The sequence below is a fragment of the Onychostruthus taczanowskii genome, unplaced genomic scaffold (assembly GCF_017590055.1).
Source record: "Onychostruthus taczanowskii isolate IOZ18803 unplaced genomic scaffold, ASM1759005v1 scaffold6, whole genome shotgun sequence".
In the NCBI taxonomy this organism is placed as follows: domain Eukaryota; kingdom Metazoa; phylum Chordata; class Aves; order Passeriformes; family Passeridae; genus Onychostruthus; species Onychostruthus taczanowskii.
Genome location: NW_024503679.1, coordinates 1,543,256 through 1,561,420, shown reverse-complemented (window position 1 = coordinate 1,561,420; position 18,165 = coordinate 1,543,256). Strand labels below are relative to the sequence as shown.

Sequence of the window (18,165 nt, the reverse complement as noted above, 5' to 3'; positions counted from 1 at the left end):
ATCACACCAGCCACTGTGACTGCTCAGAAACTAGCAGAGAGTCCTTGAAAAATGGCCACATCCAGACACAGAGTAGCCACCCAGAGCCCAGCATCACCCAGATGGACAGGCGGCCGCTCACCCCATTGGCCATCTGTCATTAGCAGGGCTTTTTGTGCCTCTGGTGACCTGGAAGAGCAGCTCGGCCAGCTCAGCATCACTGCCACATGTTAGTAGAGGAGTGACACGTCAAACATCACCCACAGCCACCCACCAGCCCTAGATAACCACCACAAGTGGGACAGAGCCCATGTACGACTGACAGACCTGGGAACGAGGCGGTGACTCCTGTCAGCCCTGCTCCCTGTGCTCACCCACATGCCCATGCAGATCCCACATCCACTAACATGTTAAGGGATCCTTCTCTGCACATGATGCAACTGGAGAGAAATACATTCCTTTGGGAGCTGCAGGAAACCTTGACACACAAGGTGAAGCCAGCAAGACACAGAGCACAGCACAGATTCTTTGTGTCCCCTTGGGAGTTGTAGTAGACAAAGCACCAGGACATTACCTTGACTTCAGAGTGACAGAGGCCAGAGAGGCCTAGACATATTCCACATAGCCAAAGTGCTGAGGAAAACCAAATCTCAAAGGGATGGTGCCCAGAACACCAGGAACAGAGTCTGTAGGTGATTTGCCCACACATGGTTCCCAGAAACCAGACTTGACCAGTGTCATTCCACTGCCATGTCCACACACCAGCACATCACATGGCCAAACGACACTCACGCCAAAACCAGGAGGCACCAGCCACATGTCAGTGCCAGCCCCAGCAGTACAAGACAGACAGTCACACCCCCTTGTCAACCACAACACCATGTCACAGCGACGCCATGTGAGCAGCAGCAATGGCACCCATGCCCCAACACCTTTCTTACCTTCTCTGACTTCACCTTTTTCAGCTGCCGGCACTCACTTTCTCCATCCTCCAGCTCCGACTTTACTCCCAAGGGATTGAGTGCAGCTCCCGTGTCAATAGCTATACTCCCAAGCTGCTCAGCAGCAGCAGGCTCTGTCCCCTGGCCCCCATCATACTGTCCCACCCTCACTGCCAGGGCCAGGGGCTGCAGCACGCTGGGCTCCTTCTCTGCCGCAGTCCCTGCGCCCTCACTCCTTTCCTTCTTGCTTTTGGATGAGCCACCCTCCTTCTCCTTCTTGGAGCCAGCCACACTGCGAGACGCCTTGGCTGACTTCTCCGAGCTCTTCGGGGTGACGGCAGGCACCAAACCACCTGAGTTCGCACCATCCCCAGAGCGTCCTTGAACCTCCTTCTTGCCACCAGCTCCCTCACTGGGAGTGAACAGGGAGGACCCTGGGGTCGGCTTCCCACTGTCCTTACCAGTCTTGCTCCTTTTCGACTTTGATTTGCCCTCCTTGCCTTGCGGGCCTGGCACTGGGCTCACAAACTTGATGTTATCCGGTAGTGTTGCCACTGCGTTGGGTGCCGGGAGCCCCACCTCCTTGGAGCCCGACATTTCCAATTTCTGCTGATCCTTCTCCAAATCAGCGTCCAGGTCAATGATGAGATTCCCTACACCAATGTCCCACTCATCCCCACTGTCATACGTCTCAACCGGGTTCGCATCAATTCCTTTCCCTCCGGAAGCTCCGCTGCTCAAGGACATCTTAGAGTTAACGGCCCCTCACGATTCAAGGCTCTTCCCTGCCTCTACGCCCTGGGGGTCACCTACGTCCTTGGGGGGCTTCCAGTGGTCTGGGTCTGCCCAGGTGACGGCATCGCTGCTAGAAGGGAGAGAAAAGAGAACAGGGTTACACATGAAGAGCCATGGACAGGCACACCTGCAGGCAGGAGAGATTTGGGCAGAGTGAAACCCCCAACCTCTCAAATCCCCCTCACAGCATCCTTCTGCCACCCCCTGGGCTGGGGCTGCTCCACAGCCGCCCCCGCAGCAGCAGCCATCTGGCACCGGTCCTCGATCAATACCAGCCCTGGCAGGTCACGGCTCTCGGCTCCAACAAAACATTACTCACACATTTCCCCGCTCACCATTTCCCTCTGAATTATCGAGCGCTGCCCCTGGGAGGGAGGATTGATTCCTCTCCTGCCAATGCCACCCAGAGGGAGGGCTGCTCTCCACGCCAGCCTCGTTGCAAGGGACAAGAGCTGCTCACCAGGGAAGTCAAGTGCCTTGGTGGGAAATAAATCCCAGGCTTCAGAGTGCCTGCGACACTTGGGACGTGTCAGAGCAATCACCAAAGGCCAAACTGCAGTGGGAAGCATAAGGGTTCCCATCCCACGCCTCTGGGCAGAGCAACACAGCACCCAGATTTGGAGTGTTTACCACCATCGCCTCTGGCCATGATAAGCTTCCAATGGGAAACCGAGATGTAACTGTATAAGTAGCCAGTCTTTACTGAGAAGAAGGGGCTCAGCCCTACCTGCCCACACCACAGCTGACCCCGGTGAGCCCAAAATATCTCCTCCCTGCTTCCCAGCCTCGCCCCCAGGGAGAGAAACAAAAAAGACACCCACACGCAACCTGACACAGCATCCAAGTCATGGCAATTACCCTGACGAGACATAATTAACACATGTAACAGCTTCTTCCCAGCACCGCCCAGCAAGGCCACCTGCTCTCCAGAATCCTTAAGAAATCCTTGACCACCCATTTGGATGAGCCTTCTCTCCAGCAGCACTGTCCTCCCCTTCCCTGCCAAGCTCCAGGCCTGCCAGCTCCTGGTGGTATTTACAAGTGACACTTCAAAAACAGGTGATTTAAAGAGAAATTAGAAGTTTAAAAAAAAAAAAATCCAACCCAAAAAAAGCCCACACCACACACACACAAATTTCTTCAAACCCCAGCAGGCAGGAGCCTGGAAAGCAGCTTCACGGTGCGTTTCCAGAGACACAAACACTGTAAAAATGCCAGGGATTCTTTCATCAGCCAGGCTGCCGCAGCCAGACCATTTTCCATCTGCTCCCCACAGCATCCTCAGCTCTGTACAGCTAATAATCCACTCTCTGACAGGTCATTACGGAGATTTTTAACCCCAGGAGCTGGGGGGCTTGCGTGCAAGCTGGAAATGAAAAGCACTGACCTCTCATTTCAGCGGCAGGGAAAGTGCCGAATCAGGAGATCACTTTGTGCACCGGAGTCGCTAACGGCTTCCCAAAGCTGACCTGCGTGTTTCTATGGCCGCCTCCTCCTCCTCTTCCTACTCCTGCTCCAGCACCTGCTCCCCAGTTCCAAGCTGGTGTGTCCAATCCCACCAACCTGCCTTTCCAGAGCCTCTCTCCAAATCATCGATGGGGCCAGCAACTGGCAGTGACCACCTCACCCCTGCACGACACTCTTAGTGTCATGGATCCAAGGCAATTCCTTTGTGCAGGTGGGCACAGCCAGTAATGAGCTGGATGAACCAGATTTTTGGCTGATACCAGTCCCTTCCCAGCCCTAAGCTGAGACATGGAATCCAGAAACAATCCCAATGTACCAGAGGACCACTGATGACCACTAAGGCTCAGGAAAAACCTACAGGAGCTGCAAGCAGAGATGAAGTTCAGTCTCCAAATCCAAGAGCTGCCGATCCAAAGTTGGAACAGGGAAAGAGCCACGGTGAGCTCAGGTCAAAGGGAAAAGCAGACAAGGATCTGACCTTGCAGTGATAGGAAAATGACAGACAATCTGCAGGGTTGTACTGCAACACGTGTAGCATCACCTGCTCCATGCAACACCTGCACAATGCCAGTTTGGCCAGCTCTCCACTCCCACCACGGAATTCACCTTGCTGCTCCAAACGTGCACATACACACGCACACATATCTCCATAAGTATTATTTATACATGTGGAGTAAGGACAGCAGATGAGCGGGACTTGGGTCTGAAACTCTGCAAACAGCAGCAGCTTTTGCCAATTCCTACCACAACAAAAGGAAGAAGGAGCCCAGAAGTCCGCTGGGTCCCTGGCAATTGCAGAGCCAGGAACAATCAAAGGGTTAGAAAACAAGAGGAGCAAAAACCCTCACCCTACGGAGGAGGTGCCGAGGGAGCCCAGGCTCTGCTAATGCAGATAGAAGGGAACCACAAACAGGACGGACAGGAACATGCTGGATTGGCAAGAGCAGGGTAAAGGCACGTTGTGACGAGAGTGAGGCAGAGAACTCAAGACATGCCACCACAGGAAGAGGGACTGGGGCAGGGATCAACCCTTTCCAGAGCAGAGCCGGAGGCTGGGACCCTGGAGCGTGATCTGGGGGGATCTCCTGAATATGCTCCGTTACATGTGGCTCTAAAGAATTTCTCACAGCATTTTCCCTCCCCAAAACTCCCATCCCAGTTCCCCATTTCTCTACTCCACTACTGCAGGCTCATCCTCTGCAGCCAAAGGAGCATCTGGAGTCCCTCTCCCAAGCCAGACCCACAGAGACCCCAACCTGACACACCATCATTATTTTGGGTGCATAGGAGCCCCTGGCTACCACACCCCATGGCTTAGAGAAAGAGGTGCCTTTCCCACTGCCTCGTTTGCCCAAGCTGGAGAAGCACCGGGTGGTATCCAGATCCTCCCCACTCTCCTGTCGGGGGAGTAACGCTGCCACAAATCACAGCATCTCAGAAAATAGAGCGAGGAGATTGATTCAGCTGTAAACGTGTCCTTCCCCTTACCTCCTGCCATCGCAGGATTGATCCCCGCACAACATGAAAAGCATGTGCTCACTTGTTGGCCTGGAGACCTGCCAACAAAGCGTTTTAAGAGCAGTCCTGGAGCGCAGATCCTACAAGGAGACAGCTTTCTGCTTGGGAATGCTGCACACACACAGCACCAGACATGAATAATTCAGCTCCATTAGGTGCTGAGACCTCTATAATCCACATCTACAGGCTGGGACAGAGCCAAACCCTATTCAGACACAAACCTGAAAGTTCACTTTCAGGGCTGCACACACACCTAGAGACAGCTCTTCTACCAGAACAGCTCCACTTCCAAAAGGCAGCAAGGAAACCGCGCCAGCCCCTGTCTCTATGTGCTAAAACCAGTGCAGGATGCTCAGAACCTGCCGAACCCGCGCCACTCCGGCTTTCTCTGCTGGTTACCGCAGGCCAGAAGACCAAAGCTGGGAAGGATTGACCGCCCAAGGGCGACAAGATGTAGGAGAAAGCTCTTCTCCTGGCAGCAGCCAGCCCACACATAGGGAGACTGTCTCATAGCCATGTGCTCCAGCCTGCAGTGCTCCAGGATTAGCCTCTGGTGGCTTCCAGACATGACTGACTGCAATTTTCACCCTGATTAACTTTCAGGAATGCCCACAAGAAGGAGCGGCAAAGAGGACAGGGAAGCGGGGAGAAAAATCTGCAGGATGCAGCATTTCCTCCAGCAGGCACAAGGCAGGGAGCAGAAGGTTTGGTGAGATGGTTGCTCTGGCCAGCAGCGACCCGGGAGAGCAGAGCCCTCTGCTCCCTCCCTAAAGAGCCAAAGGCAGAGGTACAGAAGGGATGCTGCCCCCACAGCTTGCCAAACCCCCAAAGGGCTCCCCACAAGCCCCCAGCTGAGGCAGCAGCACCAGGGGCTGCAGTGCCGAGGCCCTTCCTCCAGCTGCTGGCAGCCAGTCGGCTGCTCTCCCATCCACTGCCTCTGCGTGAGATCCCTTTTTGTTTCCTTTTACGACTAAAGAAACTCGGGGCTGTGGGGGGAGACGCTGCTGCACTCACTCCCCACTCAGCTCCTACCACTGCGCCTGTAATCCCCCAGCTGGGCTTGTTTGGGTTGGATTTTTGTTAAGTAACTCCCATGTCTTTTCTGCAGATTTCTTTTTAAGATGTTCCCTTTCTCCCCGCCCCCTCTCTCTAGAGCTGGGGGAGAGAGGAGAGAAAAAAAGAGAGAGAGAAAAAAAGAGAAATGTTGAACGCAAGCCAGCTGGCACGAACAAGAGGAGACGGAGAAATCTGCACAAAGGAGCTTCCTCACTCACTTGCTGCTTTCAGCTCAAGAAATCACGCAGGGGAGGAGGGTTCACTCTCCCCCAGACATCAGTCAGGCTGCAGCAGACAAAGGAGATTTGCCATGACACCCTCCAGAACTGCCACCCAACGGGGGCAGGATCCCTCCACCGCCTGCGCCCTGCGGGAGTCCGAGCTGTTGCAAAACACGCCAAGGCGCAGAGCTTCAAAACAGGCTGTTCAATGTGGAATTAGGCAAGATTTTGAATGGAGGAGTTGTGCTCCCGCCTCGGCACTCACACAAGGCGCCCAGAGAACTTCAGTGGCTCTCAGGGCTGAGCGGGACAGTGTCAGCAAGCTGCCAGGAGGGAGAAGGCTGAACCCAATTTGAATAAAATGGAGCCACCCTTCTTTTTTTAATATGGAGGTGCACCCCACCAAGACTACATCTTCCAGCATGCACTGCAGCCAGAGCGCAGAGAGAGACACCGACAAACTTAGGCCAGGACTCCCAAGTTTCCAAAGGCTGAGCCTTGACACTGGAGATGAACCTGAGACAGGGCAGCACTCAGCGATGAGTCATTTGCTGGCATTCTTGAGAAAAGCCTGAAATACTTCAGTACAGGCATGACAAAAGGAGGACATACAAGGTCACTGGAAGAAGCTGGAGATGGAGGAAAGTGGAGAGGTGAGCAGAGACCACTTTGGTGCAGGGCAGCCAGGCAATCATCCTACCTGAAGCAAAACTCCAGAGACTTATCAGCCACAACACCCACCTGCTCCCAAATACACACTCAGGCCTCAATTTCCACATTCATCATCAGGCAAAAGATGTTCCTGGGATCAAAATTCAACCTCATACCCACTCCCATTCACTCATGACCTTAAAACATGACTTTTCTAGCAAAACTCCAAGCAACTGCAGTGCATGACAATGTCCAGCAAAGCTGTCAATACAAAATATAGACACATGGTACCAGTGTGTTTGAAGAAAATATCAGAATAGCTAAAACCTAGCATTTGCCTCTTATTGACACTTCTATAACCTCAATACAATGAGGATCAACTCGATGTAGCGTGGAAAAACACAGCGTTCTTGAGCATGTCTGACTAGCAAAGATACCCTCTTGAGAACCCCTCACTTCCCTCAGCTCCCAACAGGCTATACACAGTCCTGATACATGAGGCACACAGAAAGGGGAACACAAAGAGGATCAGGAGTTTCGGGTTTTCCTTGATACCATGAAATGGGGAAAAATGGAAAAAGGACCTCTTTAATCCTCCCATCAGTTTTGCAAGTGTCATCACCAAAGTCCAATTTTTTTGTCTATTCGTGCCTTGAGACTCCGCAGTTCTCCAAATTTACAATTATGTGATTTTGATGTCTCTCAACTTGTGCATTTTTTTCAAGGTACCACTTCTGTATGTACTTCGGAATAAAACACAGCTCACATTCCTTCCACCAACTCACAAGGAAGTCCAAGAGTTTCATGTTTCAAGAAAACTATCAGCAAGAGAACCATCCCATAGTCCTCAGCACACGGTTCTCAGGTCAAGCAGGAGGCACACTGATACCTACCCCAAACACTCCATTCCATTCCTGTGAAGGATGGCTGGCAAACAGCACCTTCTCAGAACATCTGCTCACTCTCTGCCAAATTGCACTGCTGGAGTCACTTCTCCTCTGGGAAGCTGAGCAAGCACCATTGCTGCACACAAGCTCAAACATACGTGTCTACATGAGTCACGTCATAGAACCACAGAGCAGAGCACACTGGAAGGGACCTTGAAAAGGTCACCTGCTCCAACCTTTTGAGAAAAAGGGAGATCAGGTGAGATTACCTACCACCCTGTCCAGTCACATCTTGAAAACCTCCACCAGCATGGATTTACCGTGTCCTGAAGGGAGCTGTTCCAAGGAATGGCTATAAAAATTTTCTCTCTTATGTTCAGATGAAACCTGTCCCAGTGCAATTTTTATCTGTTGCCCCTTGACTTCTCCATGTGGCTCCTCTCTGCAGGCGCACTTAAGTCCAGCAATGTTCCTGCACATACAGACCCACTGCAAAGAGATGACTGACCTGCCAGGCAGGAGCCAGGTTTGTAGGAAAGGCCATGGTGCTAGGATAACAAAGTGGCATGGACTGGAGGAGCATCAAGCACAGCATGAGCAGGCAAGAGTCACGCCAGTGCTTTGTTACAGCTCTGACAGCAGGGTCCTTCCTGAGTGAGCCACATCCCTTTCCCAAGCCTTTGCCATGGAGATGGGCAGGGAGTAGCAAGGCTCAGGCTCTGGATCACAGCCTGTTCATCCAAAAATGCCAGGATAGACATCTTCCAGCAAGCATGACCTTGCAGACTCTAAAATCTCAGGCAGCTGAATATGGCCACGATTTTTCTAAGAGATCCCAAATCCACAAACGCAAACTGGTGCCACTGTCTAAACGCAGTGTCTAAACTTTTTATTGTATAGATGAAGAGGAAATGAAAAATCCACAAGTATGGGAGAAAAAGTATTCGGTAGGTAAAAGGACAGAGCAGCTTCCTTCCTGCAAGCTCAGCTCTCAGATCTACCCTGAATCAGGGCTGCCCAACATGGACTGGGTTGGACAGCCCTCACTGTTGTGTCTGCATGCTGGAAGACACCCCTGTGTAACTGCCATGCCCAGACCTGCATAGGTTGCTTTAACAAGAATCAGAAACACAGCCCCATCTTTCCAAAATCTGCATCCCCTGCTTGCCCCATGATCCTCATGTGCCACCCTGTGGGTGACATGGCATCACTGGCACCCAGCAGGTGCCCGGCAGGCACTGGCAGTGCCAGAGGAGTAGAGCAGCGGCACCACAGGGTTTGGCTGTTGAAGGCTGACACACAGACCATTGGAAACTACACAGCAGCAAAAGCAAAGCAACACCATGAGCAATAACCAGCCAGGATTAACACAGAAGCCCTTTGGGTGAGTCTACCCCAGACAAGCCAGTGCATTCCGGCAGCACCAGACACAGCCCTGGTGTTCCTCTACCACCACAAAGGCCATTCTTGTTGAGCCCAGCCAGCCGTGTCGCTGCTGGCTGGTGCCAAAAATAACATTAAACACTCAAAATGAGACATCTGAGCCAATCTGCTTGGCACTGCAATGCTTCCCATAGTGATAAACCTGGGGAATGACTGCCCCTTGAACAGAGCTAGTTTCAACTGGGAAAGTGGAAGAGCCGTGTGGATTTAAAACTATTGCAGTTACATCCTTGCTAACCCCAAAACACAGAAGTGAACTGATTTATGAGAGGCTTAAAGGTATCTGAACTCGTGGCCTGCCCTTTTGCACAGCCTAGAAGAGGGTAGAGGGCATATAAAAATAACCCAAGAGGTTCCCAAATTTCAGCACTCCATGCAGGCTGGAAGAATGCCAGCAGTGAGAGGAAGCAGCAAGACGGATGTGACCAGGAAAGATCCTCGAAGCATCAGTCACGGAGATGGGAGGAAAGAAGACCTGGCAAAGACCGAAGACAACCAACGGGCATAAATAACCACTGGAATAAGTGCCAGAAAAGGGAGCTTGCCCTTTTCCCCTGCTCACTCAACGCTGTCAGCAGGGATGCAGGAAGGCACCCAGGTGCTGGCAGCATCCTGAGCTCAGGGTGTTGTGGGAGCAGGGTGGGCACTACTGAACCGGCCATTTGCTCCCTTTCCTTACAGGGCCCCGGAGGCAGCATGGCTCCTCACCTTGCTCCTGAACTCCCTGCTGTCCCCCAGACCCATCACTGGCCCAGTCCCACACTGAGTTCTCATGGTCACAGAGATGCAGGTATCCAACAAGGATTACCCTCCACAGAGGCACAGCAGAAACAGCAAACCACTGGCTGCACTGCCACTTTGCACCAAAGCCAACATCTCCTTTCCATCTTCTTCATCCAAAGGAAGAGCACTGGAGTGATCCCAGCTGAGCAGTGTCTCCCAGCTACAGCCCTGCCTTGACAGGAAAAGGGCACAGCATTGGTCAGAGAGGATGGACAGCCACTGGTTTGTCTGCTCTTAGGGAAGGGAGAGCTTCTGTGCTTTATTTTCTTTATCCTTCCTTTTAGGAGCAGAGCATGCAGCCAGTCTTGGCTGTTTCCCAGCCTTCACAAGACGATGAACATCTCTCCACTGCTCCAAAACCGAAGGAGCTGCCACTTCACCTATTAATGCCTTTAATTCCCTTCATTCGATAACCAATTAGGGCACCTTGGCTCCCAAAGCTGAGGCTCCCTTTGTAGCAAGGCCAGTGCGTGCGGCTGTAATCCCTCTTCCTGTCACATCATCAGCCTGGGAACACTTTGGGAAAAAAACAACCAGACTGTGAAGTAAAGGAGGAGAGAAGGCAGATGCAGACAGGGACAAATGCAAGCAGAGCAAGTACCATGCCGAGAAATCCCTTTTTTTTTTCCCTGGGAGGGATAATAAATAGGTGTATCTCCCAGATTAATACGGCACATTTGCAGAGCCCTGATATCCATCAGAAAGTTGCTAATTCGTGCTAATGACCCATTGCAAATTGCCGAATTTTGTGAATTAGCCAGCGCACAGGAATACAATAAAACCCAATGAAAACCATGCATCAAAGCGGGCTGGGTTTATTTGGGGAGTCCTGGTGCACTTGGAATTACTTGTGGCAATGGATGCAGAGGGGACCTGCAGATGAGATGTGAAACCCCCTCAAAGATAAACAAGAAATCCTCAGGACAGGAAGAAATTTCAAAAAAGATACTAAATCTTTGGGAACGGAGAAGTAATTCTTCCAGAGATGAGCAAGATTCTTCCTCTCCTATTGGATTCACAGTGTTTACTGTCAGTGAAGTCATTACACACCTCCTTTCCACTCCTTTAAAGCCACACAAGCACACTCCCCCTGATCCACCTTTCATCCACTTGGAGAAGCACCAGGAAAACTCCAAGTCAAATCTTTGAACCCAGTTGAACCAACAATGCTCTGCCAATCCAAAGCATAAATGGGCTCAGCAAATTCATTAAAATCAATTTTTTATCATCCATTCAGCGTAGCCCCATAACACATGATGGAGCACTGTAGAGGTCTCACCATTCCAGCCACTGGAAGAACGAGAGGCCCAAGAACAGCTTAGAGGAAAAATCCAATGCCACAAAACCTTTCTGCGCTTGGAGAAAGAGAAACATAAAGCAACAACATAAATCTTTCTTTTTCTTACACCATGAACATAGTAATGAATTGTAGAAGTTGGTACAAATACAAAATATCAAGGTTGTCCTGAAATTATCCTTATTCATCCACAAAAAACTGCACTTGCATCCTTTCATCCCCCTCACACCACATCTGAGCTGACGCTCAGCAGCTACGTCAGTGGGTTTTGTGCATGTGAAGGACACTCAGCTGCAGCGAAAACAAAACAACCTCTTGGACTCATCACAAAAACTGATTTTTCACCCAAATGCAGATGGAAATTGGCTTCCTTTAAAGAAAAAAATCAATCACAAGAGCAACTGGAATCCCAGAGCAAGTTTCCTGGTCAGGCAGCCATTCTCTATTTTTTTACTGAGATTGCAAGACTGAGGTTCAAGCTCAACCTCACTCCTTCCTCTGACACGATATACCTCAAGGCACTGACCCTTAGTAGCAGGAAAGTGTGTCTGCATGGCAAAATAAGCCACATCCCAGTGGGATCTCTTTTCCTGCCCTTTCCCAACACAAAGCAACACCCTTCCTCATCCAAGTCAACCCAGCATGGGGACGTAAAACAGACCAGTTGCTGCCAGGGTGGCCAAAGCTCTGGTTTGGGAGCCACACGTGGCCACCAATGAGCTCCCAGGACAGTTGCATGCTCTAAGCCAGCTCATCTACTTGCCCTGATCTTAGAAAAGGTCCTTCACACCCCCATGGGCTCTTCAACACACCCCACCCCAACCCCAAACACAAATGGAGTCAAGCACCCCATGCAATGCATCCTCATCTCTCCACCCACTGCCACAAGCATCCAAGTCAGGATCTTTCCTAGTAAGCAGGCAAGACCCAAGAGAAAATTACAAGCTCTCCCCATGCCCAGAGAGCCCATGAAGCATCAGAAGAGGAGTCACAGAAGAACTGCAAACAGCCCAGCCCATCTCCAGGTGCTTCAGAGACTTCGGTGCTTCCCAAAAAACATCTCCACAGATCACCATCAGTTGCAATGGAACACAGGTTTGGGAATAGACACACGACTCTCCCACCCCCAAGGTTGGGGAACTAGCAGTCCACATCCTGCAGGAAGCCTGCTATGATAACCATGGACTTCTCCATGATCTCAGTGGGCAGCCATGCCACAGACTCCAGCACCGATCCACTCGCTGCCTTCACCACTACAAGCAACTGAGCACACTTAAGCTGTCACCAGCTCCTGGCAAGGTCACCTGGAGCCTCACCTCCTCTCTGTAGGGAGCTGGCATGTGACACACTCCCCAGAAGCACCTGTCCCCAGCAGGTCCCTGGCTCTGGCCAGGAACACCGGCAACGAAGCCAACGCTCAAAGGGCATCGCTGCGCATGCAGGATGTCACACAGCCCCGGAACAACATACCTGGAACCATAAATACCATCTTATTTACATAATGCTCTGGATAAAGGGGACAAAGAGGCTTATTGCATTACATCTGGGACTAGTATTGCATCAGCGCCCACAGGCCCTAATCCCAGTCAGAGCCGTGCTGTGCGGGGCGTGGTGGGACAGTGCCGAGGTGCATCCACAGTCCCAGCCCAGCCAAGGTCGAGCTCAAGATTCTTCCCACCACAAGCATGCAGAGAAAGATCCCTACACCCTGGAAATGCCAATTAAATCAGGCACCATACGTGACTTTGGTCCTCAACCACCATCAACTGAGCCCAGACGTGGAATCCCAGACGTGGGTGTCCCACCTGTCGTGGCCTAGACACAACACAGACATTGACTTTGTCTGGGGAATGATGCCCACATGGAAGCACTTGAAAGACCAGGCAGCTCCTGGTTTTCTTTAATTTATGCAATCACAATTAAGGATACACTGTAAATATAACCTGGAGGCAATTTTTGATTCAAGGCAGCACTGTTCTCCAAGAGAATAAACCAGACGGAACAAACTCGGGTCTGTCCTTCTTGTTAATTCAAAATAAAGAGACACACACAAGCTGTTGGGTAGATCCAACACCATGTGAGAGCACCTCAACCGCCTTTGCAAGCCCTTTCTTCCCAGAAATGCACCTTTTCAGCTCAATTTACAGGGAAAAAGCTTTTGAGGCAGAAGAAGCGATGTCATCACCACCGACATAAGACAAGCCAGGTGCAAGGAAGTGTGAGGGGACTTTGCAACTGAGGCAAGGGAGGGATTATTTGGGGCTACCACCCAACACAGGGATCCAGACAGACAGATGGATTCCCCCCCCCAAAAAAAATCACACCACTTTCAGCACGCAGAGAGATGTGTTAAGAGACACATCCATGCACGCACACACACACTGGCCCCTGAGGCTACCAAGCCTAATGGTGACTCACCAAACACACACACCAAGTCCGAGTGCCTGGCTTGGAGAAAGGAATAAAACCCCCTCCCCGTGCTCTGGCCATACTCAATTACAGGTCATTCCAACTTGCTTGATAATTAATTTCCTCCAGTGGCTCTAACCAGAGGCAGCCCTTGCCCTCCATGCCAGGCCAGTCCAGGTGAAACATTAAATCCTTGTCCTTTTCCACCACAGAGACATCACTCTCCTAGTGCTGCACACATCTCCCTTCTCCCCCTCACAGGAGAGGGGATGAACAAGGGTGTAAAAAGGCAAGGATTTGTGTCTTGCGACTCAAACAGCTTCAAAACAATAAAATATAAATTCTTTTTGGCCAAGAGCTAATCAATAAAATCAGCTGCCTGGATTTTCTGAGTGCCGTGCATGTGCGGTCGCGTACTGCCAACAAAGAGCTAGAAACGTGCAGCATAATCTGATGCTGGAGTCATCGCACAAAGCGTGGAAATAGGTTTTCCTGAGGATGTCCAGGCGAGGAACTGCCTGCACACGATGGAGCCCAAAAGCCAGCCCCAACACCGGCATCCTTGGACATTCCGGAGGAGGGGGAAAGACCCCATGGGACTCTTCGGTGCACACTTTGGAAAATATGTCTCTAAAGCCTCCTCCAAGGGAAAGGGCCTTCCCAGAAAGCGGGGGAAAAAGAAAGGAAAGGCAAAAGGAAGGCTGCTGGGAGATGGAGGGGAGCCAAGTCTCGCAGACCAGACCTGAACCTGTGACCTTCCCCGTGTACACAACGGGCGGGAGAGCGCAGGGCAGGAGCGCTTGCCCCGCCGGCCGCCCCTGCCCTCGCGGGACACCCGGCCACGTTGTCACCGGCGGGGTCACCTCCAGATGGGCCCGCTGGCCAACGGGGGCTCGAAGGACTCGAAGGAGGGCGGCTCGTACTGCGGCACACGGCCGCCGGCACAGGGCCCGGCCCCGGGGGTGATGCTCGGAGGGGCTCCGCTCTCGGGGTCTGACCCGCCCCAAACTCACAGGGACTCGCTAAACGCGTTGGGGAACATTCAATCTTCCGGGATTTGTGCGGAGAACCCCCTACCGGCACTACAAAAGAGCTGAGGTCCAGGGAACCTCCGCTCGCGCTGTCCCCCTGCCCCCCAAACCCTCCCTTCACAGAGACGGGGGTCAAGAGGGGTGACCCCCGCCTCCGCCCAGGAACACCGCCATCCTCTCGAGAACCCCCTCCTCGTCCGCATCACCCCCGCGATCCTTCCCACAAAACCTGGCATGGCGGTGACCCCACGCAGGGGAGAGACACCCCCTCCCAGCCGTGGGGACCCCGGGACGCTGAGCGCGGCCCTCGCGACGGCACAGGCGGGTCTCGGGGGGACCCGACCCCCAACGGCCACAACACCCGCGGGGGCTCCATCCCAACGGCCACCGGAGAGACCCGCAACCGCCCCCGTGCTCCGGGAGGGGGGGCCAGGGGCACACAGACCCTCGTCCCAACGGCCCCGGGGGGAGGCTCCGGAGCTCCATCCCTACGGCCAGCGATGAGGGAGGGGGACGCACATATCCTCATCCCCAGTGGTCGCAGAGGTGGGGGCCACAAAGACTCCCCAAGGGTCCGGGGGGGCGCGCAGCCCCATTCCCAGGGGTCACGGGGGGGGGCACTGAAAATCCCTTTCCCAACGGTCCCGGGGGAAGGGTACCCAGATCCCCGTCCGTAAGGGTCACGGGGGGGGCCGCGGGGGGGTGGGGGAGGGCACAGCCGCCTTCCCGGGGGTCACAAGGAAGAGGCGGGGAGGGCACATATCCCCGTCCCGGCGGTCACGGCTCACGGCGGCGGCCGGGGCCCAGCCCGTGCAGAAGGGGCGAGGGGGGGGTGCCCGAGGCCCGCCGCCACGCGCTGAGGCCGCGCCGCGCAGGCCGCGCCGGGTCCGCCGGGCGGGGCGGGGCGGACGCGGCGCAAAACGCGGAGGGCGGAACGTGGAGCGGCGTCCCCGGGCGGCGGGAAAACACGGAGCGGATACTCCGCCTGAAGAATCGGGAGCTGGAGACAGACAAAGCCCGGAGCGGAGCGTTCCCTGCCTGAGGAGCCGGAGCCGCCGTAGTGCCTCCTCGGAAATGGAGGGGGGAATCTTTCAGGGATGTTCCACCCTCTGAGTGGTGTCTTGTGAGACCTCAGCCCGGTGCGGTCCCTCCAAGGCCACGCTTTTAGCTCCCAGGGCCAGCACAGAAAGGCAGGGGGAGGGAGTCATCACCACCCCGGGCGCCCACACCTACCTCAAAATCCACCACATCGTGCCCCACGCTGACACTTTTCCTTTCCAAACACTCTTCTGGATGGAAAGAGCACCTGGGTCCCCAGCCGTTCTCATGCCCTGGAGGTGACGTGTCCCCTAAACTTCCCACCTAAAGCCTCAGCACCGGCCCTGCCGGCCAGGGTGGAAATTCCAGCTCATCTCAACCCTAGCCCCCAGACAACCCAAAACCTCTGCTCCTTTTCCCAAAGCCTCAGCATCAGCCCTACTGTTTGGTGAGGAAATTTCGGTTCAGCTCAGTGGATGTCCCAGTCCTGTCTCCATGACACCCAAAACCAGGAAGGTGAACCAGTGCGGCAAGCTGTGCCAATGGGAGGTGGGATGCAGGATCCCAGCTGGCATCTGTCAGGGCTGAGCATGGAGCAGGAACATGCACAAATCTGCAGGTCCTGCAGAGGGAGAGCAGCACCAACTCCATCCACCCAGCCAGGGGATGCTGTAAGTATTCCAGCCCGAAGAGGTGCCACCATCCCTTGAGTGTGCCACCATCCAGTGTGATTTCAGGAGAGCACCAAAGGAGATGCCAATTTCTTCTGATGCTTTTTGCCCCAAACAAGAACACAAGACCCAAATCTCTGGCAAAGGAGGTGATGCCAAGAAGGCCAGAGGTTTGAGTGTCTCACCAGCTTTTGGGACTGGGGAAAGTGGGAGGGAGCCAGGAGATGTTTAAATCAACAGGAAAAGAGGCATGAGAATTCTTAAAGCCCAAAAGAGAGAAAGAGAAGAAATCTTTCCTTATCCTGATGAGGAGAAGCTGTTCTTGCAGAGCACAGAGCCAATGTCAGCAGGCTCCAAGACAACCTGCATTAATAAAACCAGGTCAGTTTTTACTGAAGTACTTTCAAGGATTGGGTAAAAGGTTTTATGGGCATTTGTTGTTGATGTTCAGCAAATCCCAGACCAGGAAAGGTGCTTCCAAGGGTGGAAAAACCAGCGTCAGACAGGAACACAGGACGAACCAGGGATGGATCAGTGCATCTTTCCTGGCAAAATTGTGATGCCACTAATACAGGAGGAAAATAAAACCCCTGCCAGGCAAGGCAGTTCCATTGGGAACGATCTCAGCATTGCTCCAATGATGTTTTGCCACAGCCACAAGCGGGGCCTGTGATCCAGCCTGCCTGTGGCTGCCGGAGATCCCACAGGATCCTACAGAAGAGAGTGGACGTGGAACCCTTAGGGATGAAACCTGCAGGCACCAGGTGGACGTGAGCTGTGAGTGACAAAAGACACGGAGGTGACAAGGGAGCAGCCACTGTCAGAGATGGATGCAGGAGATGGATCTGCTTTAATATGGAGCCAAATCATGGGCTCTTATTAAAGCCTGGCTCAGGCATGGGATGGGTGACCCATCTGGGGAAGCAGTATCTTGGGAGAGGGATTTTAACAGGCACTAGATGTGATGGGAAGGTGGGATTTTGTGGGATCACAGAGTTGGAACAAGATCCCCCTCTGTCATGGTCTTGTCTGATGGTGCTGCACTCCTGGGATGACAGCAGGAGCTGGGGCTGCACCACCTGGAGCCAGCCTGGCACCTCCTCCCTGGATGCTGACTTCCATCCCTGTGTCCCGCCTCTCCCACACAGCCCACAAGGAAGGTCTCTCCTGCCTCCTTCTTCCCAAGGCACCGGGACTCTGGGATGGCTCCCCAAGCCCCCCATCCCTCTCCAGCTCTGCTACTGTTGGCACCACAGATATTCTCCATCATTCTCAAGGGACATCCAGCAGGACAGAAGAATGTCCATGTAAGAACAGTGCAGGGAAGCCTCCAGGAATCCCAGCACAGCTGACTGGACCACAGTGGTGGGACACAAGGGACAGAGCAGATGGAGGGATGCAGCCAGAGGAGGAAAGAAGCAGGAGAATCCCATCACCCTTGGCCACATTGAAGAACAGCTCCCATACCATAACCTATGTGCCAATTGCAGGCAGCTCAGAGCTGAAACACCAGCGAGGGTTTTCCCACTGAGGGATAACGTGGGTGGGCGTTGGATCCAGTCCCATCACTTCCAGCACCTCAGAGATCCCACAGGCAGCGAATGGAGCCAGAAGACAACTCCCAGGGCAAATGGCATGGGATGATTTCCAGTGCTGCAGCACAAAAGTTTTGCACCCTCCTCCTCCTCACCCATAGGGCAGAGGGCTGGGACAACCTCCACCCAGGGACTGTGCCAAGCAGTTGAGCTGGCAGCTCCCACCGCATTCCTGGGAAAGAGGAGGAAAAGGGAAGCTGGAAGTGCCGGGGGGATCACTCTGTCCCTGCCAGAGCAGGGTGGGCTCAGGGTAATGAGGAGGAGCTCTTAGACTGGGACACGGCAGAGCCTGGAGCACCACATGAAGGGATCACAGCCCAGTACACACCAGTGCATGATGAGCATGGACATGGTAATGTGGGGAGAGGGAGTAGAGAAAAAGA

General features: G+C 53.4%; 1 protein-coding gene across 4 annotated transcripts in view; it reads right to left on the bottom strand.

Moving 5' to 3' along the window:
* ZNF609 (zinc finger protein 609) overlaps positions 1–18,165 on the bottom strand; it is a 64,802-nt gene that overhangs the window by 45,973 nt on the left and 664 nt on the right. For 3 of the 4 annotated variants that reach the window (XM_041418331.1, XM_041418333.1, XM_041418330.1), the window contains exon 2: positions 921–1,785. In XM_041418331.1, coding sequence (XP_041274265.1) covers positions 921–1,667 — 747 coding nt within the window. In that variant the 5' untranslated portion in view covers positions 1,668–1,785. The remainder of the gene's footprint in view (positions 1–920; positions 1,786–18,165) is intronic. The other variant, XM_041418334.1, reaches the window with a different exon arrangement.